Source organism: Urocampus carinirostris, chromosome 4, assembly GCF_059441175.1.
Source record: "Urocampus carinirostris isolate Australia breed hairy pipefish chromosome 4, RoL_Ucar_1.0, whole genome shotgun sequence".
NCBI lineage: Eukaryota > Metazoa > Chordata > Actinopteri > Syngnathiformes > Syngnathidae > Urocampus > Urocampus carinirostris.
Window position 1 is genome coordinate 33349067 of NC_142352.1, and position 24424 is coordinate 33373490.

A 24424-nucleotide genomic window follows, 5' to 3' on the forward strand; every position below is an offset into this window, starting at 1 on the left:
TGATTTAGCTATTCTCTTCTTTTTACAACTATGCATTCATGTGTGGGGAGCCACCCATAGCAGCAGCTCTATTTACATTATCTGCTCTTTTTGAAGGTTTGATGAGGGACCGTTGTTTTTCTCTTTGTTTGTTTTCCTAGTAGCTTTTTTTTCTATTTGATGTTGTTGCTGTCTGTGTATCGGGTTGGTTTGTTTGTTTCTTTCTTTCTTTCTTTTATATTAGACTCCCTACCTGGTCTCTGTATGACTATTACATAAGCTCAAATAGTTCTGTTTGTATCTATGGTGATCAAAAATCAAATTAAAAAAATAAAATAATAATAATATGTAGCTTACGTTTTCAGTTGCAAGTTCTTTCCATTACAATTTGCCACTAGGAAACACTACATTGATTTTTTGCACTGCCCATAATGAATGTCTGTAATTAATATGTAATCCTTGCACTAATACAAATTTCATAGTGCCCTGTTTTCTTGGGCGCAACCTGGAGGCTTCATAGGGCAATGCCATACAAAATAATGCCAACTGCAGTTAATCCTGACAGGAGAAGAAATGCAATGGTAAAGCAAAGCCACCAAAGAGCAGTGTCGGCCTCATTTTTAAGCAGACTTGTTGAGAACAATGGCAACAATTTCAAGCATCTGCAAGCACTTTACGGGAAAAAAAAAATCAAGTACTTTTTAATCCTTGAAAACACGACATTAAAATTCAGGCATTTCCAAGGATTTCAAGCACCTGTACAAAACTTGATTTAAATACATCTCTTACATTTGGTTGCAAGTAGAACTACCTCACGATCAAACTCAGAATAAATCAAAGTCAGAGGATACCAAAGCTACACTAAATCATGTTCTCTAGTATTTATTTTATTTTACTTATCTTGATTTTACCACCAAATTATATAACTATCTGTCTGTATTAGCAAAGGTCACAGATACTGTAGATTTGTGTGCATTTTTATATTTTAGTCACAGTGGAAATTGACTTGCGTCCCGAAGTGCTAAAGCCACAAACACAAACTGTGTTCTGATTTCTAAGCAAGCACTCAAATGATCAAAGACAGAAATGAGGAAAGGGCGACTCCAGGCAAACACCTGCTCCAGCTCGTAGGCCTTGGCCTTGTCCTCATCCCGGTCGGCATTCTTGCGATAGGCCATTCCCAGCCCCCACACGGCCAGAACACTGTACACGTTATCCCTCACCCATGCATCCTTTTTCTGGGTGCTGGCAGGCAGGAGTCCTGACACCGGGTTCTGAAACGCAAACAGACGAGCACATACACACACACGCACATAATTGCATGACATAAATCAATAGCAGGCAAAGAGAAAATGGAATGAAGGCTTCCTAAAAGCTTTGTTAGTCCATTACTTCACAGCAGTAAGTTGATATGAGGCATACTGGAAAACTACTTGAACATTTGTTCCATTGCCTTGATATCCATATCACTACAAGTAAGATTATAGTAACTAAATTCAAGCTCCCAGTAGTGGCATCATAGCTAAAGCAGAAGTCTCCAAAACAGCAGAAATTCTAAGCGAAAACGGTCTTTCATCCCAGTACAGTGGTTTAGCGCCCCCAAGTTTTGTGCAGCGTCTCAAATTCCTGCCTCCTGGTTAGACAAACTGATGGCTTTCAACTTGATCAGTCTATATTTTGCATGCAATAAACATGAAGATACACAAGTGTTTATGCATATTAAGTGGAGTTTTGCTTTAATGGGACAGTGTGTATTATTCAGAGCCTCCTAATGGTAAAAAACACAAACTATAATATAAATTTGACTTTTTAAGACTCTTAGGTCAAGATTTTTGCATTTATTTGACATAACATGAGCCTCACCAACAGAACGCTGACCTTACTGTCAGCTATCTTGCTGCTACGGGTATGTGCTGGCCCAAAAAATATCGGCATTGTGATGATAAGTTTATTTTGTCCAACAATACTTATCAAATCATTCTAAATTGTCTGTCAGCTTCCCTTCGTTGCTTCCTTGCTGCTTCCAGATATGTGCATTTAACAATCACATTTTAGTCATTAGTTGTTGCTCGGCACACAAATCTACCAGGGGGCCTTCACAAAGACTTCTTAAGGCCGTGAGACAAATAAAATCAGTGTTTAGTGTTTGAAAACTTAAAGAGCCTGAGCTGCACAAGGAAATATATTGTTGTTTTGATTTAATAGCAAAATGTCAGACAACTCCGAAGCGAGCAAGCCTTTTGCAAGCAGGAAAATGTTTTGTCCACCACTTTCAGCCAAGAGGTAAAATCTTAACCCACATGAAAACTTAAATTGAATTGGAAAACTACCAGTACTCAGTCCAGGAGGGCAAGAGTGGAAGGATCTTAAACTGAACATCAGATATATGGAAGGGAGGCTGCAACAATTAAGCAAATGACACCAGGGTTTTTCTTGCCCTACATAAATTTGAATTGACTCTGGTAGGCAAGTACTTCTGTCCATCATGTGCTCAGCATTGTTTGAGTCTGACTACTAAACCCTGCAAAAACCAACATTTCAGCCCTCGAATGTAAAATAAAAAAACATAATCATCGCAAATAATAGTAGGGATTCCTTTTAAAAATTTAAAGTTATTTTACGTATTATGCTACTTCAGCTTCAAAGTGACTTCCCAGTCATCGGGCCTCACGCTATCTAAGCAAAGGTTAACCTTTGCTCTTGTTTATTTCTATACAGTTCTTACCAATGAAGCCTGAACACATCACCTACATTTGTCAATGGCAACAAACACGGAGAATGTCCCAAATATTGACTCCCACAATTGGGAGCGGACCCATCGTTATTGTTTTGGTTGAATTCTCAGGAAGATTTGAATGTAGCCACTGTAAGTGGATCAATTTAGAGAAACTGTGTTTTCACCCAAGTTAAATACACACTGTAGTTTAAAGAAGCCAAAGTTGTTACCACAATTTTTTTGAAGAATAACATAATATTAATAGTCATAATGCAGTACCTATCCCAGGTGTCGGGAGCATATGGTTCTTTTCAAGAGTACATCTGACTGAGATAAAATGGGACTGATTACCTTTTCTCTACTGTTCAATTGCCTGTATAAAACCAAACCATAAGCTTTGTTTGGTCCAGAACATAGGGGGCATAGTTTACAGTCACTGTGTTACACCAACAGACCCCATTTTGGCTGTACATCTCTATGGAATCCTGTATATGGAAGCCCATTAAATAATGTATGTTCACTGTTGAGACACTTGATGATGAAAACCCACAGATCAAACTATAAACACCAGCCAGCACCCAGAGCATTTTGATTGGGTGAGCTCCCCTAAATACATCGCTTGCAGTATTTTGTGACATTTTTACAAAAGACATTGCTCGCACCTCGCTTTGAAACCATTATTTGTGAAAATAATGATGACTGTGGTAGGGGAGACACATTTCATGCTGTATATTTGATTGTATGGAACGCATGCTCTGGCATTATTATTTTTCATAAATTTGATCAATTCATCAGACGTCGCAGCGAAATAAAATGCACTGAAGAATTAGCTTTCATCTGGAGAAAAAAATTTGGCCATTGTGTTGAATTTTGTCTGAAAATATAAATCCAAACATTTTGCTTCATAGTTCTTTGGGTCAAAAAGATTCCCACCATTCTGATACTAATAGTATATACAATTCCCTTCCCATTGCAAAAAATGATTGATATTTAAAAAAGAAAATACCTTTAAATTCCAACAATGTATTTTCCTTACCATCATATTTATTTATTGTCAATTTCAGGTTCCTGATTGTTAAGTAAAACTTGGAATAAACCTATGAATTATATATAGATATTATGCAAAGAACATGTAACCTATGTGTGTGAATGGCTAAGTGTGAAGCACAATGTAAAGCACTTTAGGAGGTCTTCAGAAAAGCGCTATATAAATGCAGACCATTTACCATTTCAGACTGGAACGAGCTAATACCGAAAGTACCATAGACAAGCCTGGCATCGGCACCGATTCTTTAAAGAGCCGGCTCATAGAGGCGTTCCGTTCACGAACGACCCGTCACTAAAACGCTTCAGTTGGACTTCCAGCCTCCATTTTGGCATTTAAGTGCATTCAATACCTGGTGACTAAGGATGGTTTCCTGGACGAGCCTGGCATATCCGTCCAGCCTCACTCCTGAATTGCTGCGACTCCTCATCCTAGTTCGTTTATCAGCCTGCTGGCGTCCCGACAATCTCACGTCACGTTTTGAGTGTGCAAGGCACCATTCCGGGATCAATGAGCCATTCTGCAGTCTGCAAGCGGCTGCGCTCGCTAAGCAAGAATCATCCACTCGGCTGTTGATATATTTGATATGATTCTTCTAAAAATGTGAAGACGTCAAAGGCAGTGGTTGCCTTTGTCGCATGAGGTACAAGAGGGGAAATAAATGCTACACGCGCATGCGTTTGCATGTATTGGTCGACAGGGGGCGCTAAACCACTGTACTGTGGGTGACGCAACCGTTCCAATGTAAACAGACCTATGCCCTCAATGTTTATTGCAGGGGGCGGCAAACTTCATGGGCCGCAGTGGTTTAGAGTAAAAACAATGCACAGGGGGAAACAAATGGCTGAATGATGTATTAAATGTTTTGTATATGCTCATAGGGAGTCTTTAATCTGATACCTTAGCAATAAATGAGGAAAATAGATGACATAAGCCAATCCATTTTTTTCTCGTTTGCATTTATCTGCACAAGTTGTGTTTTATTGTCTCTTTGTTTATGAAGTGAACATTTCAGCCCATTTGTTTTGCAACACACAAACTATGCAAGTAAATAGACTGTATTCATTTACAAATAAAATATTTAAGAGTCATAGCAAAGTATTACAGTATTTCCCCTTTAAAGCACTAAATTACACCATTTGCATTGAACAAATCAATGCAATCGGGATACTTCAGAAGTGTTTTATTGCATGAAATGCAATATTTTGATCAATAATTAAAAAAAAAAAAAACATGCCCTGTGATTAGCTGGAAACCAGTTCAAGGAGTCCCCTGCCCTCTGCCCGGAGATAGCTGGGGCGAAAAAAGCATATGAAGAAAAAGTAAAGCCATCAGTTCGGGCCCTCAAACTCAAGCGCTTTTGGATCATGCGGCAGGACAACTATCCGAAACACACCAGCAAGTCAATTTCTTAATGGCTCCAAAAAAACAAAATGAAGGTTCTGGAGTGGCCAAGTCAAAGTCCAGATTTAAATCTAATTGATATGCTGTTGTTGAGTCACTCAAGGCGACTGAGGACATTCCTCAGAAGCACTAGACTCACATGTGGGACGCGCCATAGTTCTCCGAAGGATTGTCCCAGTTGGCGGTGGTAGCGAGCAGACTGGAGTGCTGGGCACTTAAGCCAGAGATGCTCGGCCGATTATTCATCCTCGCCGATACAGATCATCTTCACTCTTCCCCGTCAAATGTTGCCATCTTCGGAGGGAGAGCTGGTGGCCTGACCGGAATCATATAGGATCGACGAGGTCTTTCTTTGACAACTTCCTCCAGATTGGGGCAGGAAGAGGTAAGAGAGACAATTTGGGGATGGGATGATGTGGGGGAATACAGCTCCTGTAAGGGATTCTGTTGTGTGACCTTAAATGCTAGAAAACCCTCCAACATTGCAGATTTTAAACAATATTGCAAAAAAGAGTGGGTCAAAATTCCTCCGCAATGTTTTGAAAGACTCCTTACCAATTATTGTAAACGTTTGAATTCTGTTATTGCTGCCAAAGGTGGCCCAACTCACTATTAGGCTCAAGGGGCAATCACTTTTTCACATAGGGTCAGATAGCTTTTGATTTTGTTGTGCCTTAATAAATAGAATCAACATTTCAAAACTGCATTTTGTATTTCCTTGGATTGTCTCTGTGTGATATTAAAATTGGTTTGATGATCTGAAACCTTTGTGAGTGATAATTATGCAAAAAATACAGAAATGAGTAAGGGGGCAAATGCTTTTTAACGGCACTATAAATTTGGCACTTTCTTCTGCCCGGTAGGCGGAATGCGGCAGCAAGCCAGGTAGAGAGAGTTGCTTAAAGTGTGCCTGTCAGTCACACAAACACGAATAAACTTGGAAAGTGGCTGCGCTATTTACACATAGAAGCGGCGCTTTGAGGAAATTGGTGGAGGAGGCAAGTATCGATCCGAGGACAATAGAATCAATTTGATGCGAGTACTTGCTTGGTATAGATAATATTGATATTTGGATATTGGAGTCCTACCTGAAAAAATAAAATTAAGACAAAAAGAATGTCATGATAAATTGCTGTTGTGTTGCAAAATTAAACTTATGCTAATTTAAATCCATGGAAGTTATACTTGACTTCAGGAGGGCAAGAATGGACCCAGCCTCACTCATTGACAAGAGTCCATTCCTTCAAACTCTTACATGTACAGTATACATCCCTGATGACCTCTCCTGGTCTGCCAACACCAGTTCCCAGGTCCCGGAAAACAAGCACAAACAGGCTCAAAGACAGCTTTTTCCCCAGGGCCATCAAGTCAAGTCATGTTTATTTATATGGCCCTTAATCACAAGGAGTCTCAAATGGCTGCACAGACTATAATTACACCATCCCCTGATCTAAAACCTACATGAGGGCATGGAAAAGCTCAAAAACCTCAAAATGAGGAAACTGAAGAAACCTTTAACAGTTCCACTGAGGTTGCATCGAATCTCAGGGGGCAGAGCATTCCACAACATCAGGGCCCGAATGGAGACCGCTCTCAAACCTGCGCTTCTCTTCTTGGCTCTTGGGATCACCCTAAACAAGCGCACATAACTGTGAAAACATATCTTGAGACTTTTTGGGTGTTTATTTTTTTGCTGCTGCTAAATGAAACTGAGATTATATTCTATTGCACAAGACGGAAATATATATAACTTGTGACCTTTTTGTGTTTGTTGCTACTTAAATTATTGCACTTCTTTTCACCGCACAATTGTGACGATGTACTATTTTTTTCCTCATTCGAGAATATTGCACTATTAGTACAATTTTGGCCTGTCTCCAGGCACGGCAGTGTAAGAATATCGGCTTTTTATCCTGGTAGTCTGTTTTTTTCTCTTTAAATCCTTTTTACATGTTTACCCTGTATTGCCATGTTTAATCTCGTTGCATTCGATGTTTCGTCAATGACAATAAATAATTCAGTTCAAAAACTAAAGTATGGCGGTGCAGTAGTTAGAGCATGTGCAGCACAGTTCTGAGGTCATAAGATCGAACCTCCTGTGTGGAGTTTGCATGTTCTCCCCGAGCTTGCATGGGTTTCCTGCAGCCACTCCGGTTTCCTCCAAAACATGCATGTTAGGTTAATTGGCCGGTCAAAATTGTCCCTAGGTGTGAATGGGCTGGCGAGTTGTCTGTCCCTGTGTGCCCTGCAACTGGCTGGCAACCCAAGATAGCTGGGATGGGCTCCAGCACCCCCCGCGACCCTACTGAAGATAAGCGGTGCAAATAATGGATGGATAAGGGATCATGATTGAAGTAATCATGTGATGATTAAATCATAAACCTAATATAGCTGGAAAACTCTTGTTATCGTGACAACATACTCAGTGACCTATTTTAATAATCTAACAACATAATTCCAAAATAAGTCGATAGATAAGATATGAATACCCGAAAGCGAAGACCAAAATAAAAATGGGCAAAACAAAAAACAAATTTTCAAGAAGTTATCCAGTGACGAGTAGAAAATAGGAGATTTCACAACTTAGAACATATCCGGGAATTAATATGGGCAGATGGGCATAGAAAATAACAGTCCGTCTCAGCCAATCATGACGCGATTGTCATATGTTTCTGTCCAATCAGGTGAGACCATAGTTGGTTGCTGCCTCGCCATCATTTGCTAACAACTAGCTGGATGGGACGTTGGCAAGCTAGCTGGCGTATTCATTTAGCTTGTTTATCCATTTTTTCTGAAGTCTTTGTATTTTATCTTATACATCTCGGGATCGTTCAAACGACTGCAACAAGGTAAAAGAGTGTGTTTTCAAATGCAATGGATTCCGGCTTTGTGAGCGTCGTGTAAAGTGAGATTTTGTTTGGTGATGTTGGCATCCTTCGAGCAGCCAAATCCAACTTTTAGCTGAAGTGTCACAGGTGTTGATGGTAGAAAGAACGAGGGGATGGAATATGATATGATATTGTGAATGTGTTTAATTGCTGTTAAAAATGTCGACAAAAATTGTTCAAACCTCAAATTGTTAGAAAATGATATAATGAAATTGTGAATGTGTTTAATTGTTGTTAAAAGTATCGATAAAAATTGTTCAAACCTCACATTGCTTATTTGCTGTTAAATGTGTCAATAAAAATTGTTCAAACTCCAAACACATTTTTTTAAATAAATAAGCAATAGTTTGAAAAAAACAAAACAACAAACAAACAAAAACATTGCAATCGGAAGTTGCCAAAAGTTTCCCTTTTGAAGGCGCATGCATTCCTTTTTATTGAGTAGAAAACAGTGTACGCTTGCCTTTACCTATAGTCAACGTCAGTTGCACATGCTTGACGTGTGTCTTGCCTGTTAGATGCAGTTCATGCTGCTGTTTAGCCGACAAGGAAAGCTGCGCCTCCAGAAGTGGTACGTGCCTCTCTCGGACAAAGAAAGGAAGAAGATTTCCAGAGATCTGGTTCAGACCATCCTGGCCCGAAAGCCCAAAATGTGCAGCTTTTTGGAGTGGAGGGACCTGAAGATTGTTTACAAGAGGTGAGCTACAAGCATCAGATCGTCTCAAGTATAGGCAAATATAAATTGTAGCACTCTTACGGTCTCATTACACCAGGGCTAAGTAACCCAAAATGTTGAAAGAGCCATATTGGATTAAGAAAAAAACCCAAAAGACAACAAATTAGTCCAGAGCCGCAAAACCCCTTTTTATAAGCCTTATTATGAATGCAATGCATGCTGTATCTATCTATGTTAGTCTACTATCAAAATGACTAAGTTGGGTGCACCACAAGACTACTCTCTTGTCGGATACCACCTCAATTTTAACTTCATTACAATATTAACAAATTACTGTCTGTTTAATTGCTTTGACAAGATTAAAGAAATCCATCACATCACATGACTTGTCGCAGGCAATTGATAATTGGTGCTGAATGTCCTTGATTTGCTGTACAGCAGGGGTGTCAAACTGGTGGCCCGCTAAGGGATTGAATCTGGCCCGCGAATCAACGATCAGAGAATTGCAAGAGAAAAACGAACTGCAGGTTGAAATATGTCCAAAGCCAGGTTCCTCTCACAAACACTGTACTTGTATTTCTTTCTTTCTGTCTCTGTCTTTGGTCTTCTTTTGCTCGCGCTTCCTTTTTCTTTCTCTTTTCTCTTTCTCTCTCCCTCTTGCTTTCCCCTTCTCTCTTTCTACCCTTCTCTTTCTCTCCTCTCCTGTCTTTCAATTTCTTTTTTGGATTTCTTTTTCTTTCTTTCCCCCTCTCTTTCTATCTCTTTTGTTTCTCATGTTCTCTCTCTCTATCCCTTTTTCTTATTCTTTGTCCCACACTCTCCTTTTCTCTCCCTCTCTTTCTCTTATTTCTTTCTCCTCAATCTACTAGTCCGGCCCCCAAGAGAATTTTTGTTCTATCGTCTGGCCCCCCGAGTTAAAATGAGTTTGACACCTCTTCCGTACAGTGATGTTGCTTGCCATATCGCTGAAAATTATCTTCACTGTATTAGTGGAGAGAAGCACGTATTTTATTTTCTGCATCATTTCCCTTTTGCGTGTTTCCGCCCCCCGCACTACTGCATACCGTGACATCTAGTTGACGGATAATAATTAGAGTCCTTTTACGACAATTTTAGTGGGAGAAATTAAACCGCTTTAGCCAGCCAATAAACTGTAGTCTTGGTTGCATATATAGATTTCAATGTTTGAAGATGCAACAAATTGTAGCAAACAAACTATAGTCATAAAAATCCATTTGTTTTGACAAATGACTCCCAATTTCTTGCTGTCTCCGATGTATATTGCCCCATTTCCAGTTTAAAAAAATCAGGCGAGCAACAAAACTCGAATGACAACCATTTTCCATGTCACACTTTAATTGTTGGTCACATCCAAACATTTTCTTGTTCCTTGTGTGTGTGTTAGATATGCCAGTCTGTATTTCTGCTGTGCGGTGGAGGATCAAGACAACGAGTTGATTACCTTGGAGATCATCCATCGATATGTGGAGTTGTTGGACAAATATTTTGGCAGTGTGGGTTACCCATTTCAAATGTACACCCAATGTTTAACACAAGAGCTAACTTGATTGACCAAACTGATTCATGTGTCTGGATAGGTGTGTGAGCTGGACATCATTTTCAATTTTGAGAAGGCTTACTTCATCCTTGATGAATTTCTGCTGGGTGGAGAAGCTCAGGAAACCTCCAAGAAGAACGTGCTGAAAGCCATTGAGCAGGCAGATTTGCTGCAGGAGGTACTCACGTGCACTTTGAACTTTGGTTGGGCACAGCGCTCAGTCGAGGGCTTCAAATCCTTGAAAATGCTTGAAAAGTAATAGTGTTTTCAATGATATGTCAGGTGTAGTTTAAAATCAAATCATAATCGTCCAGACCGCCTGATAATATCGAGATCCAGATGGTCACAAAGATAATACCATGTTGACTTTATAACACAGTAGAGGAGTTTAGTTTGTTTTTCTATTATTTGAATGAGAAAACTTGGTTTGTGCTCTCAAAAAGCGTTAATAGTAGCTGAAAATGAAATAACTAGCGTTATCTATATAATTTAAATGAAATATATATGTCTAATCCAAACATGAACTTTATTATTAGTTTTATTATTTTTTGTATGTGTCTCAAACTGCTGAACCAATTTTCATTAAAATATACTCATTTTTTACTTTAGGCCTCTGTGAGGGTCTCTGGCTATGTTGTATTAAGGTACCCCCAATAAATTCTAACTGTATAAACATCCTATTTTGTGTACAATGGTGGGCCATTGGTTTCTTTAAAACAAATGTATAGATGGGTCAAGTGCAGTAGTTTGAAGATTCTATAGTATTTGAAATCTAGTGCCAAAGATTGAACTAAAAGTCAGAAAAGACAGAGTAATTCGCAGTTTCCTGCAAAGAAATTAAAGAACAGGCTCAGAAAATTATTGTCAGTTATTTAAATGAATTAATACATTCTGGATTCATTACAAATCAACTGAACTATTAAAAGTGTTTTAGTTTTGTTTATTATGGCAAAAACCTAAATATCCCGTCTAAAATGTTGGCCTATCGTGAAAAAGTACACCAAAAGGTTGTAAGCCATAATCAGCGATATTAAAATAATGCTTGCTATACTTCAGTTGACTCTTAATGAATCCAGAATGGGAAAAACATTTATTGTAAACTGCATTACCCTTAATAAGTAGCACAATATTAGAATTTTCCAAAGAGTCCTGTCATAGTGCCATGCTGAATGAGCTAGAAAAAGATGTTGCTCAATGAACAGTTAACGTCTATGTGCTATACAAGTTAAAATTCAAAGAATCTTTTTTCTTTTTCTTCCATCTAAAGGAAGCAGAGGCCCCACGGAGTGTTTTAGAAGAAATTGGCCTGACATAAACCTCACCAGAAGAAAAGCCGGCTTGTGTCTGTATACAGTGTCAGTGTTATACGTTACTATATGTGTGTACGTATATATGTAATCTACGCGTCTGTGTTGTTTTTCTTCTGAATTGTGCTACTCTGTTACGTCGCGTGACTGTGGTGGTGCCATGTGTGGTTCAATGTATCTCCCACGTAGCAGTTTCCATAGTCACAACAACTAATGTGTGACATCTGAGACTAATGTAGCAAAAACATATCCTAAGTATCAAGTACAATATGGTTTTTCCATTGCCATATCTTAAGTTATTCACATAAATGTGTCAGGTCATGTTGTGGAAGGTTCAAGTATGCACATTTTTAGAGCATGTGTTCAAAAAGTACGCCGTTTTCTAAAAGAGTGGCATTTCATGTATGGTGCAAACATCCCCATTAACAAAACCGGTTGAAAAGTATGACCTCAATGGGAGTTCTGCTCAAATGTGTTTTTTCAGTGTTGTTTGTCAACATTAATGCATTTCTATTTTTCTTAAGGAACACACAAGTCCCTACAAAAGAAAAACTCAAAAGGAAATAGCTCTATTTTCTTTAATCAAAAATGTTTTGGTTTACATTTACATATGACCAAAGAGCTGTTTTATTTTAAGGTGTCCAATGGAATCCTAACGTGGAAAAAAGGGGGAATGGGTTTTACAAAGATTTTTTTTTTATTCCAGTCCGATAAAATAAATGTCCATTGTCCTTTTCAGTATGCAGCAGGATAATGAAAAAATGATAAGTTCATGAATCAAAAGGCCAATATGGTGTTATGAAAATTCAGCGTTCATCAAGGAACATGTTTACATTTCATTTCTGCAAGAGGATTACAATTTTGTATTCAACATTATATTGACATTTATATTGGACAGTATTAACAATAAATGTCTTCAAACACAATAGTTGGCTTTTCCTGTGCACTTTATCTTGGTCACAATAGTTGTCATAATCCTTAACATTTGGTAGAAGTTAACATTTATTGAGTTTTAGTTTCAAGATACTTTTAACACCATGTCTTGGTTAGGAAAGTGAATAGCTCAAATCGACCTTTTTTTTTGGATGAACAGACAGAACATCTGTCCAATAACTCATATATTCCAAGCAAAAACTTTTTGGAGGTTTTCAAAATAAAAAGCCACTAATGAGTCTGTCCAGGCTCATCAACTTGTGATACAGAACTTTTCTCAACATCAATGCTGGGACTTGCATTGTTACCATTGTTCTGAAAAAGCTCCTCATTTTCCCTGCTCGGACTTTGTATCGAATGTTTGTCTTCACTCTATTCGTCTGACTCGCCAAATGACACGGCTTCGGGTGAACAGCTTTGCTTCTTGTGCTTCTTCTTGCTTTTCTTTTTGCTCTTTTTAGAGTGTTTGTGATGGCGACGTCTCGTGCCGTCTTCATCGGGAAGGTTTTGGTTTCTGTCGGCATTGTCTGGGCTGTGACGTTTAGTCTCTTCTCTTCTAGGTTTAGTCCTTTCTGTGTCCTTTACCCGATCTCTGTTCCCGTCCTTCTCACTCGGATTCATATTTGTCTCTGGTTCTCGATTCTTTTTCCTGTCTCGACTTCTGCTCCGCGACCTTTCTCTGCTTCTGCTACGATACCGGTCCCCGTCATAACGTATTGACTCGAATGAGCGTCTGCTGTTGTCTCTGTGACGGGTGGTCCTCCTGTCACCACGGCGGTCATCTTCTCTGCGGTGGGACCTCTCGGATCTTGGTGGGCTTCTGGTCCGGTGACTCCTCCACAATCTGTCTCCTTGACTCTCAGAGTGTCTTTCCGAGTGTCTACCCGAGTATCTCTCAGAGTGGCTCCCCCTGATGCTGTGGTCCGGGGAAATGTTTAAGTCTCTATCGGCCTCCCAGAACTCATTGCCTGGGTTTCGGAATACGTGCAGGAAATTGCAGTGTTTCCCTTTGGGGCACTTCTTTCTATCAAACAGCCCTAAAACAGAACAAAACAAAGAATCAAAGAAGGTTCAGAAACTTAACAGTACATTTAAAAAAAACTGAATTTTGGGGAATATTCTACAACCTATGAAGATCACAATGAGATATACAGGGGCCTCTCGACATACGAGATTAATTCGTTCCCGGATCGAGCTTGTATCTAGAAGTTCTCATACCTCAAACACATCTTCCCCATTAACAGGGTTAGGAGAGTGACTTTAAAAACAATGATAGTTAGTCACCTGTCGAAAAATGTAATCATGGTAATCCAAGTACCATAATATTGAATTAATGTAACGATGACTTTCAATTATTCTTGAATTACTCCGATTGGTATTCTAATGAAAGACTAAATACACTAATCATAAATAAAATTACTAAACGTAGTTTAAGATAACAGAACAAAGTAACATTGAAAAAGAAATAGAGCAAACCAAGATCAGGTTGTTTCTCCAAGTCCAACAAACAAGTGCTCAAAAATAAAACGTGCTCGTTTAAATGGCAGAAGAGATATGTTCTGTTTTAGTTTATATCAAGAGCACATTAAGAACCCAATATTGTTTTAAACACACCGAGTGTTCACTTTCTAAATTTTAAACAAACTCTGGGATGTCTGGAATCGCTGTCTCTCTAGTGTCAGTGATTGCTATCACCGCATTATGTATATGTAAATGTGAGAAACATGTGAATCAGTGGATGAAGTGAATGATTTTTTTTTTTTTTTACAGGATGGTCTTGAAAAGGGCAAATGCCCTTTATTTATATGTTCCTACTTCTTTGCTGATATTGTCTCATTAGTTGCACTTTGATTGTATGGCACTTTTCTGTTAGTTTTGCAAAGTTTTTGGTCATACAGTCATGCTTTGTACTTGGGGACCCGGGGCAGCTGCGGGGGGACCTGAGAGTGAGGGCATTACAGCGTGTGTGGCATGAATGAGACAAGAGAGAGAGGCGCAAATGTAAACAAAACGAAAGCAAACGGAGAAAAGATTCAAAAGAGTTGAGACCAACTCACACCGGACTTAACCATTGTCCCCTGAAGTGTGCACCCTAAATATACTTTTGAATAAAATAGTCATCCTGCAAAGTATCCCTATTTTTACAAAATACACTTGTAATTTGATAAAGCCTTGTAACGGAACACAATTAAATTTTTTTGTATTCTTATTACGCAACGCCATTAATATATTCCGTCACTCCAAAAAGCCTAGCTATAAGACATAACTGAAAACCACTTAATCCCTTTCGCGGCCACCTAAGAGCTTCCACGTTAACCCTAACTACAATGCCTTGAAAAAGTATTTGCCTTCTTCTTGATTTTTGTGTTATATCATATTTATCACCGACGAAGGCTGTAGAACATCAAACAGATTTGAAATGTTAATTCCATCTATTAAGGCACAAAAAAATCAAAACCTATCTGGTCCTATGTAAGATCAGGAAGGGTGTGTAAATAGTTTTTCACTGCACTGGAGCTATAAACAGCATCTTCATGATCACTAAAAACAAATTTAAGTAGCATGAATGGAGTAAGATACATATTAACAAAAAAGCGCCTTTTTGGAGATAGACACTTTCCACCCTGGACATTAGATGTTTGACCTGTTGCCCTCAGACAATTCAGGACATTCAAATCAGGAACTAATACAGACGCTCCCCTACTTACAACCATTCGACTTACGTAGAATAGTAGATATGAAATAAAATTTCGGGATGTCAAAAAATATCTGGGATTGCTGTAAGTTAGATTTTGTATTGTGTGCACCTTTTTTCGAGTAAAGGACATTACTGAAGTGCTTCTTTCCGCCGCTACTGGTGTGTGGCGGCGCTGTGAGAGGTCACTCAGCATCTATTCAATATAGTTGTTGTAAAGTGTTAAGAAATAAAAGTGGAATAAGAAAGCTTGATGCGGTTGAGAAAATGGCCAGAACACTTTTTTTTGGCCACTTTTTACCACGGAGGAGGAAGTCACCTAACTGATGAAGCTCATCTTCCAAAAGTAAGTTAAACTGAATTGTTTATTTTTTATTACAAAACATTACAGGTTACTTAAAAAAAGCCTTAAACATACAAAATATTGCACCGGAGCAACTTACGAACAAATTCAAATTACGAACCTAGCTCATTCGTAAGTAGGGCAGCGTCTGTAGTTTGATAAACAGCTTCTACACAAAGACAATAATCACTCTTAACGCTGCAAAACAAAACACTGATTGACCAGGCTTAGACGTGGATTGTGCAATAATGACATGGGATGTTTACGTTTTTTTATTTAATATTACTTACTTTTATACTACTACCCTTATTACTTTAAACTGTGCTAGTTTATGTTGTTCTAAATATTCTGGCACTTTTTATTTTTAGTATCGCGAATATCTTGTATGAGGAGGGGCCGCTGTACTAACTGAACTTCATCTTACCACAAATTGCATTCTTCCACCGTGTTACAGGACTCATCTCACAGTGAAGCTGCTTTCCGGCGTACCACCTTCCATTGAATTTAATGAAGGCTTCTCTGCACTGCTCTTCACTGTAGCCGACAAACCAATGTGGAGATCATTTATCATGTGGGAATGTATACAAACGCTCTTACTTACGTATCGAACTGGACGTAAACATTCCCTCGCAAGTGTGGCTCGAAGTTACAGCAGACCTAAAAATAATCATGGAGAATTTAGTCTCAAATCACAGAGTTATCAATTTGTGACAAGAATGTATTCTCTCATATATCAAAATATTATCAATGTCCCAAGAGGGTATTTTGGAGGGGTACCCACAGGGCTTATTCATCATCCCATTTAAATCTAAAAAAAACTTAATTCCACCTAACAGTTCTTTTATTTCAATTTTAAATTCTAAGATTCAAACCTAAACGATTAATTTAAAATAGTGGTGGGCAAGCTATGGCCCGCAGGCCAAATACGGCCGGTCAGGCTTTTTAATATGGGCTGCTGAATAAGTACGACAAATACATAAATTTCGTTTTGGTGCCACTCTTGTCCCCAGTGTTTGTTTGTGGTCCTGTCCACCATATACATAAATATATTTTCAAACAACATTGTGTACATTAAAAAAAAAAAAAAAAATCTAATTTTTATTTATTGTGTAATTTTTGTATTTGCCATTTTTTAAATCCTGTATGCATTTGTTAAAATACTTATCAAATGTCATGCAAAAGAAAACATCTTTGCATTTTGAGTTATTTAATGCCTTTTATCAAATTCTGTACTTAAAAAAGACATAATACTGTGATTTATAATAAACAAATATAAATTGAATATAAAATGTACATATAAATGTCAGCTTGAATATTTATTCACAAATAAAAAAGGATATCTTTATATCCAATGTATAAGATCAAAACTCAGTTTCAGTAGATTCCAAAAAATACAACAATTATTTTTTTCCCCTGGTCTGGCCGCTCTACCAATTTTTTTAACTTAATGCGGCCCGCGACTCAAAACGTTTGATGACTATTGATTTAAAATAGAAAAGGTATAGGGTAAATTCAAAACAGGTTATGTACTATTCTTAATTCTTTATACAGCTAATTGTTGGATTTTTTTTAGATACCAACTAGTCTGATAAACCTGTCCTCTTGGATGCGACAATAGGGAGCAGTAATGCTTCACATGACAACTTGATAATAAGGACTGGTAATTTTTATGCATTTTTCAAAGCTTTTTTTATTTTAAAAACATGGTTTATCAAATCAGCAGCTAAGAAACACGTCATTGGAAACATTTTCAAGCGCTTCACCGAAAATTCAAGCATTTTAAAGATTTCAAGAACCCGCACGAACCCTGAATGTTTCATAACGTTGACATCAATGACAATAAAGACAATCCAATTCATTCAAATATATTTTTTTGTTATTAAACATTCTATTTGAAAAACAGAAAAACAATATTAATATTAATATTAAAATACTTCTACTTTTCATTACAATACAGTATAATCTAAAGAGATATCAGCAGAAATTATACAAGTTGTTTTTGGGGTTGTGTATTTTAGTGTTGTTTTGTAATCTGAATTGGGTACAACTATGTTTTTATTTTTAAATGGATTCCGGTTGGTATTATCAAGCTTAATTTTTTAATTTTATCTTTTGTCAAATCAAGGTTAACCGTGGCCCAAACCAGGCCATCAAATGTTTCCACTCGGTCTCGAATCGGGGACTTTTCGCGTGTTAGGCAAATGTGCTAACCACTGCACTAAAGTACTTTTTTTTGCAATAAAATACTTCTACTGCAAATAAAATACTTCTTCTGCACAACGGTTATAGAATCAAGTCAAGAGCATCAAAAAAAAAAAACTGTACATAACCAGGATAATGCACTTATAAAGGGAATATTGCACATAGAGAATGTTGTATTTTCAAAAAGTAAACAAGTGTATCTCATAAATGTTTGATGAATTAATTCTGTTTCTAATATCACACATCTGCAAAGCATATTGCAGAGAATACCAGTTCATTATTTTGACTCTTGTGCATGGTTTACATCATTGTCACCATCATTGCAAATAATTGAATTGTCTTTATTGTTAATAATATCATCGTTATGAAACATTGTATGCAATGAAATTGGACATGGCACTCCAGGGTAAACATGTAATAAAGACTTGAAGGAGAAACAAAGGCAGAAAAAAATATTTACAACGTGTAGTGCTTAGTGACTGGCCTAAGTTATATTAATTGTGAAACGTTTGTTAATGTTGCAGTTCCTTGATTTCCTTTGGGTTGGATATGCATTTTGTATTATAAGCGATATAATAAAAAGAAAGGGCTAAGTAAGGGGAAGGGTTTTAGAACAGATCTGGAATTTGGCATTTTTAAACAGTCCGCTCCTGATGTCAGGGGTTTTTAAGGGTTATTGTTCTATCTTCGTTATTCATTATCCATTATCCGTTATCGGTCAGTTCATAATACGCTACAAAGCCTAGGAGCTGGGACACTTACTCTCAGCCAAAAGGCCAAGTTAAGGTCTTAGCCCTAAAGCCTTGCTGCGATCATTGCGAATGCACCGTTCCCGGAGGTACTGCAATACCGGGCCGATGCGTGGAGTGGACAGAGCCACACCTGATTTTACTTTCTATACCACTAGACAACTACTTATTTTGAGAGCTTACTCAACTATAAACTTAGTAATGTTGATGGCCATGTCATAAGTTACCTTAAACTGGACGACCTTGCCCACGGTCCTGAACTCTGGCAGAACATCACGGTAAAATTCAGTGAAGGATTCATGCAGATCTTCTTCGCTGTGCTCCAGAGAAGCGTCCCCGTCGTAGTCATCGCGCTGAGACTGCTCCATGCCGTATGTTATGAACATGGCGCGGATCATCAGAGTGGGGCTGGTCGATGGGTAAACGTGCTTGCGGGAGCATCTAACATCCATAGGAGTAAAAATGTAAAAAAAATAAAATAAAAAAGGGAACACAAACAACCATCACAAACCCAAAAGGGTTGCTGAAGGCATGACAAAAAAGAGCCATCATTGTACCTGTCTCCAAATCGACACGATCCGGTCTTAAGGAAGAAAGGGCAGTTGGCCACATCTCGCTCAGTCCCATAATTCTCTGATTTCTCTGTAACCGGAGCCTCAGGATTCATCCACGGTCCTCCATTAGCTAACTGCAAGACAACCAGCACGCCGGGGGACATGTCTTCTGCTCATTTTCAACATTCCTCTGAGCACCAACAGTAATATGTGCAAGGAAGTTGCATTTTGTAACGAATGCATGCCTCCTGACAACAGCGAACACATCATCAGGTGCTGTGATTCTTTTTGGTGACGTATTCCCAGTAAATTTTTTTCAAACAAGAACCCCCAATTACTGCATAGATTTGGGGATTGGAGATATTAAGATTAAATAGCATTTTTTAAAATTAATCTGCTGTATTAAAACTGTGTTTAAAGATTTGTTTCTATGATGGTACTGCATTAAATATTTGCGGAAAAACGGAGAAAACCAGAACATTTTAAATAGAATGGCCATTACATCGTATTCTTACGCTGCAATAAAAAAATACCCCTTCGGCAAGTAAATTAGCTTACATCAAATATCTATCTTTTTTTAATACAGGTTTTTTTATAGTAAAGTATGAAAAACAATATTTAAACTCAACAAATGTGTGCGAGTGGCAGATAATTTAGCTTATTAGTACTTTTTTGATTCTTTATTTATATATATATATATATATATATATATATATATATAGAAATAGAGTTTTATCATTTTGTATATTACTTAAAAAGCATTCTTGGCAAAATTATAAATTGAGTTTTTCCTTATTTCAAGGATAATTTTTCTGATCTTACGAGAGGTTTAACCTAGTAGAATGGGAAAAAAACAGAAATCACAATTTTGTCCCAATATTGATTCTAGACAAAAAAAATCAAATGTTTTCTGTTCGTTTGAAGCTCTAAATGTGGCAAAAGATTGAAAGGTTCAAGGAGGCAAAGTGTATCCAACGAATTAATGAGAGTAAAAAACAAAAGGTCACAATATTAAGCACTGGGGCAGTACCTGATTTTCTGCTTCATCCAACATTTTCTGGACGGCCTCCTACAAATGGTGTAAAGAGATGTCAGGTGAAAATGTGAATTAGGAGGAGCATGTCTGTACTTTTCTGTTAAGACGGCATTCACAAGGGCAGATTATCAATATTTTTTACAACTAAGTTTATCAGCAATGTTACTCAAAGCACAAACTTAAAAGATACGTTCTTGCTGCGACAGTCAGAGGGCTGGTAAACAACTTTTGAGACAGTATCTTAGTTAAGGAGAAGGATGTTTGCTGCTTGTGCCACTTAGTCAAGGAAATACTTATGAACACATTAAAAAAAAACGCATGAAGAACATAAACAATTTGATTTTCTTAATAAAAGGGTTTAAGTGGCAGACAAAGATCAAAATTGAGCGTTATTGCCACTGTAAACTGTTATATGCTCCAACGAATTTCATTGCAGATAGATAAATGTATGTTTTGACAGTAATACATCTTAAATCTCTTTATTGATGGATATCATCAACAACGAGGAATAAGTAGAAGAGGATATATTCCTCTTCTGGTTTTATCCACCCGCAGCTCGGTTCACCTCTCTGTCTCGTTTCGCAATCTGTTCCTGCTCTTTTTCTTCTTCTTCTTTCTTCTGCTGGGCCTCCCACTCCTCCTTTATCTTTTGCTGTGGACAAAGGGATTTAACGTGAACATCGACATGGCCTAAGCAAGCGTTTGAATAATTTACTTCAGAGAATTATGATGGGTTTTTTTTTGTGTTTTTTAAATTAACTACTATCCAATCTCAAGACATGAAAACATCTTAAACTTGCAACCCGGAACTTTAAAATATTCTACCTGCAGACTACCTCTTATGGTTTGAATCATCATTGCAGCCTATCTCAAACTTTGTGTGGAGTGTGCCAGTAGACATTTTTTAGACACGCTCAAATAAACTCTTGAGATTTGGGTTGGGGTCGGGACGGTTTTAGAAACACTCCCTTTCTTACTTTCACCATTTTAATGCTACACTAACAAACAACTGCAAGCATGAGCATGAAATTGTTCTCTAATCAACCACTTCACCCTACCTCCTTTCCTGCTTCCGAATGTGTTGCAAGTCCAGAACAGTTCTGATAAAACGAAGATAAAAGCAGATAGGTGCAGTGGAAAAAAAATATTTAAAGGCTCTTTAAACTCCCTTGGGCATTGTTAACACATTGCCGAAAAAATATTCTATTTTCAACTGGTTGAGGACACCTCCAACAACGCACCCCACATTTAGCTATTGATGAGTCTATTATCTCGTTAATATTGGAAAACCTGCAAAGGTGATTGCATAGTATGCCAGTTCATTATTTTCACTATTATGCACTGTTTAAATCATTGACACTATCGGATGATAATGTTGCTGTTCTTTGATATCCACACCCTTTAGGGCCGATCTGCTCTTTGTAACCTAGGAAATTTAATAAAAAGAAAGTGCTCAGGGGAGGGCTTTTAGAACATAATTGGAAATTGGCATTGTGAGGGTTATTTTTTGTACAGTCTTCTCCCGTTCTCTATGCAATTAAAAAATGAGTTATGTCTTCCTTTTTTTGAGTGTCTACTTAAGTATACATTTGTCAAATATTCTGTAATGAGTAGAGAAGTTTGGACGGACTTGAAATCTTTCTGCCAATTATCTACATGGTGCACATTGTCATTAAAAATGGTAATTCAAAACCATTTAGAACGACATGTTTTGTTTGTTTTTACAAATAAAAGGAGCAAATCCTGTATGATGAAACATTCATATTCCTTCGTTGGACGACAATTGAAAGTGGAGCCCACCTTTAGAAGACAACATTTAGGGATATAACATAGTAAGGCTTCTATATATTATTCTGGATAAGATAAATTAGTTTATCTTGTGAAATAAAAGCAAATACAATTCTTATTACCTCATCCTCCTCTCTTCGTTTTCTTGCAGCCGCCTCCTTCTCAGACCTTTGACGGAATACTTCTTGTGCAAGCCGCTCTCGCTCAAGCCACTCTTCGTGGAGTCGTTGCCTGAAAAAATACGGCACTGAATTTGGTGTACTGTACAAAACGAACCAAGCATTGCTGTGATCAGTAGCACACCTTTCTGCCTCCAAAATGCTGGCACCTTCTTCATCCTCTTCAGTCAGATCTTCGGCTGGCTCAAAATCCCCATTTGGCGCAGCTTCAACAAGACACACGGTGGGAGTTTTGGTTAAGGGCAATTAAAAAGTTATGTCAAACATGTTTTCATACCACATTCTCTGGCCCGGGCAATTGCTTGTCGTTTCCGCTTCCTTCTCTCTTTTCTGGAGGCCGCCTTTCGTTGCTTGTGGCTAGGTATATCCACAACAAACGCTCGGGTTAAATTTACCAGATTGATTATAGTTTGGGAGAAAATACAATTTACATTAAAAGGTAGGGTACGTAGTTTCAGGGGTTCTCAAAAGGTTTAAGGTTATATACTCTCTCTATTAGGTATGTGTTAACAATGCCAAACTGAGTTCAAAGAGCACTTCTGCTTTATTTTCCATTGCGCCTTTCTGTTTTTAATCTCACTTTCATCAGGCCTGTTCGAGAATGAACAAAATACTCAAAAAGGTGAAAAAGGAACAGTTTATTTGAGTGTGTCTAAGAAACGCAAACGCATTGTGTTACTCTGCTGCTATGTCCTGACTTAAAGTAATGAATGCAGCCTTAAGTTTTAAAAAAAAACACCTTTAAGCTGTATAAAGTGTCAAATTAGCAATACAAATGAATTGGGACGGATCCCTTGTCTGAGACCGCATTCATAAGATCATAGTTATTTTTATCTTGAAGTAGTTGTTCAAAACTGGATTATATAGATGATAGACTACATAAAACCTGCAAAATAATAGTTTGCAATTTAATGTTTACACTCACAGCACAGCATGCGTGGGAATTATGCAGATATATTCTCGACTGTTTCAACCACGGCCAAGGAAACGAAAGGTTTCAATGTTTACTGTTCTAACTATTTAACAACACCAAAAGCTCCATAGTAAAAAATAAAATTAAAATAAACTAACTGCATTAGCTCCGAAATATTTGAACGAGTATAAGGTAGCCCCAAGTGATCGCGTAATATGACTGAGGAAAGTAAAAAAAACAAGCAACATACTCACCTTAAAGTAGCACATTTCAATGAAGGAAAAGGAGCTGCCATCAGAGCTATTGCTAACGACGGCTAACCAGATAGTTAGTGTTTACGAGCTAAATTTAGAAATGTGAACATCATGTTACACGGTACGTATAGTGCGACGATGTGGTGCAATCATTGTTTTTCGAGGTTAGCTGCTAGCTATATAGATTAATTAGCTTGACGCACAATAGTAATACTTCCGGGGGATAGAAAACACTGCTTCCGATTTGAAGAACAGCGAACAAACTAAATTAGTTTATGGTCAGTTACCGACATTAGATACATGTTTATTTATATTTACCCTTACCCATTATCCAACCACATCCAAACAACTATAATATATAATTTAATATAATTTACCTTTATTGTCATTCTTAGTAACCATGCACACAGTACGAAATGTCGATACACCTGACCCGTACAGTTAAACTGGACGAGCTGATGCAGGCGCGGCCAAGCAGCGCGCCGCCATTTTAGACCCAACTGCTGTGTTGGGAGTCATTAGGTGACCAAACCCCCCAATTCCAACCCTTAATGCCGAGTGCCAATCTTACTATGTGTAGATTTTTTTACGTCTGTTTTTCATTTTTGTGCATCAGAGAAAGTTGTATGTATATATATATATATATATATATATATATATATATATATATATATATATATATATATATATATATGTATATATATATATATATATATATATATATATATATATATATATATATATATACATATATATATATATATATATATATATACATATATATATATATATATATATATATACATATATATATATATATATATATACATATATATATATATATATATATATATATATATATATATATATACATATATATATATATATATATATATATATATATATACATATATATATATATATATATATATACATATATATATATATATATATATATATATATATATATATATATACATATATATATATATATATATATATATATATATATACATATATATATATATATATATATATACATATATATATATATATATATATATATATATATATATATATATACATATATATATATATATATATATACATATATATATATATACATATATATATATGTATATATACATATATATATATATATATATATATATATATATACATATATATATATATATATATATATA

General features: G+C 37.0%; 3 protein-coding genes across 11 annotated transcripts in view; 1 reads left to right on the forward strand and 2 right to left on the reverse strand.

Moving 5' to 3' along the window:
• The window catches only part of phka2 (phosphorylase kinase, alpha 2 (liver)), a 44486-nt gene extending 40041 nt beyond the window's left edge, over window positions 1-4445 (reverse strand). For 5 of the 9 annotated variants that reach the window (XR_015850305.1, XR_015850301.1, XR_015850304.1 and 2 more), the window contains exons 1-2: window positions 4093-4445; window positions 1095-1253 (exon numbers count right to left, since the gene is read on the reverse strand). Coding sequence is in view for 4 of the 9 variants with exons in the window: in XM_088334251.1 (XP_088190377.1) it covers window positions 1095-1253; window positions 4093-4170 (237 nt within the window). In the remaining 5 variants the exon portion in view is untranslated. The remainder of the gene's footprint in view (window positions 1-1094; window positions 1254-4092) is intronic. The other 4 variants (XM_088334251.1, XM_088334250.1, XM_088334252.1 and 1 more) reach the window with 2 other exon arrangements.
• Window positions 4446-7827: 3382 nt separating this feature from the next.
• Window positions 7828-12499, forward strand: LOC148367376 (AP-1 complex subunit sigma-2). Its single transcript, XM_088334262.1, has 5 exons — window positions 7828-7993; window positions 8551-8729; window positions 10114-10222; window positions 10307-10444; window positions 11534-12499. The coding sequence occupies exons 2-5, from the start codon at window positions 8551-8553 to the stop codon at window positions 11579-11581; spliced, it is 474 nt and encodes a 157-aa protein (XP_088190388.1). The 5' UTR covers window positions 7828-7993; the 3' UTR covers window positions 11582-12499.
• zrsr2 (zinc finger (CCCH type), RNA-binding motif and serine/arginine rich 2) lies at window positions 12138-23442 on the reverse strand. Its single transcript, XM_088334261.1, has 11 exons — window positions 23220-23442; window positions 22330-22409; window positions 22177-22258; window positions 21996-22104; window positions 20651-20737; window positions 20080-20118; window positions 19053-19183; window positions 18723-18936; window positions 16146-16201; window positions 15969-16078; window positions 12138-13543 (listed from the first exon to the last, which is right to left on the reverse strand). The coding sequence occupies exons 1-11, from the start codon at window positions 23258-23260 to the stop codon at window positions 12879-12881; spliced, it is 1614 nt and encodes a 537-aa protein (XP_088190387.1). The 5' UTR covers window positions 23261-23442; the 3' UTR covers window positions 12138-12878.
• Window positions 23443-24424: the final 982 nt, after the last annotated feature.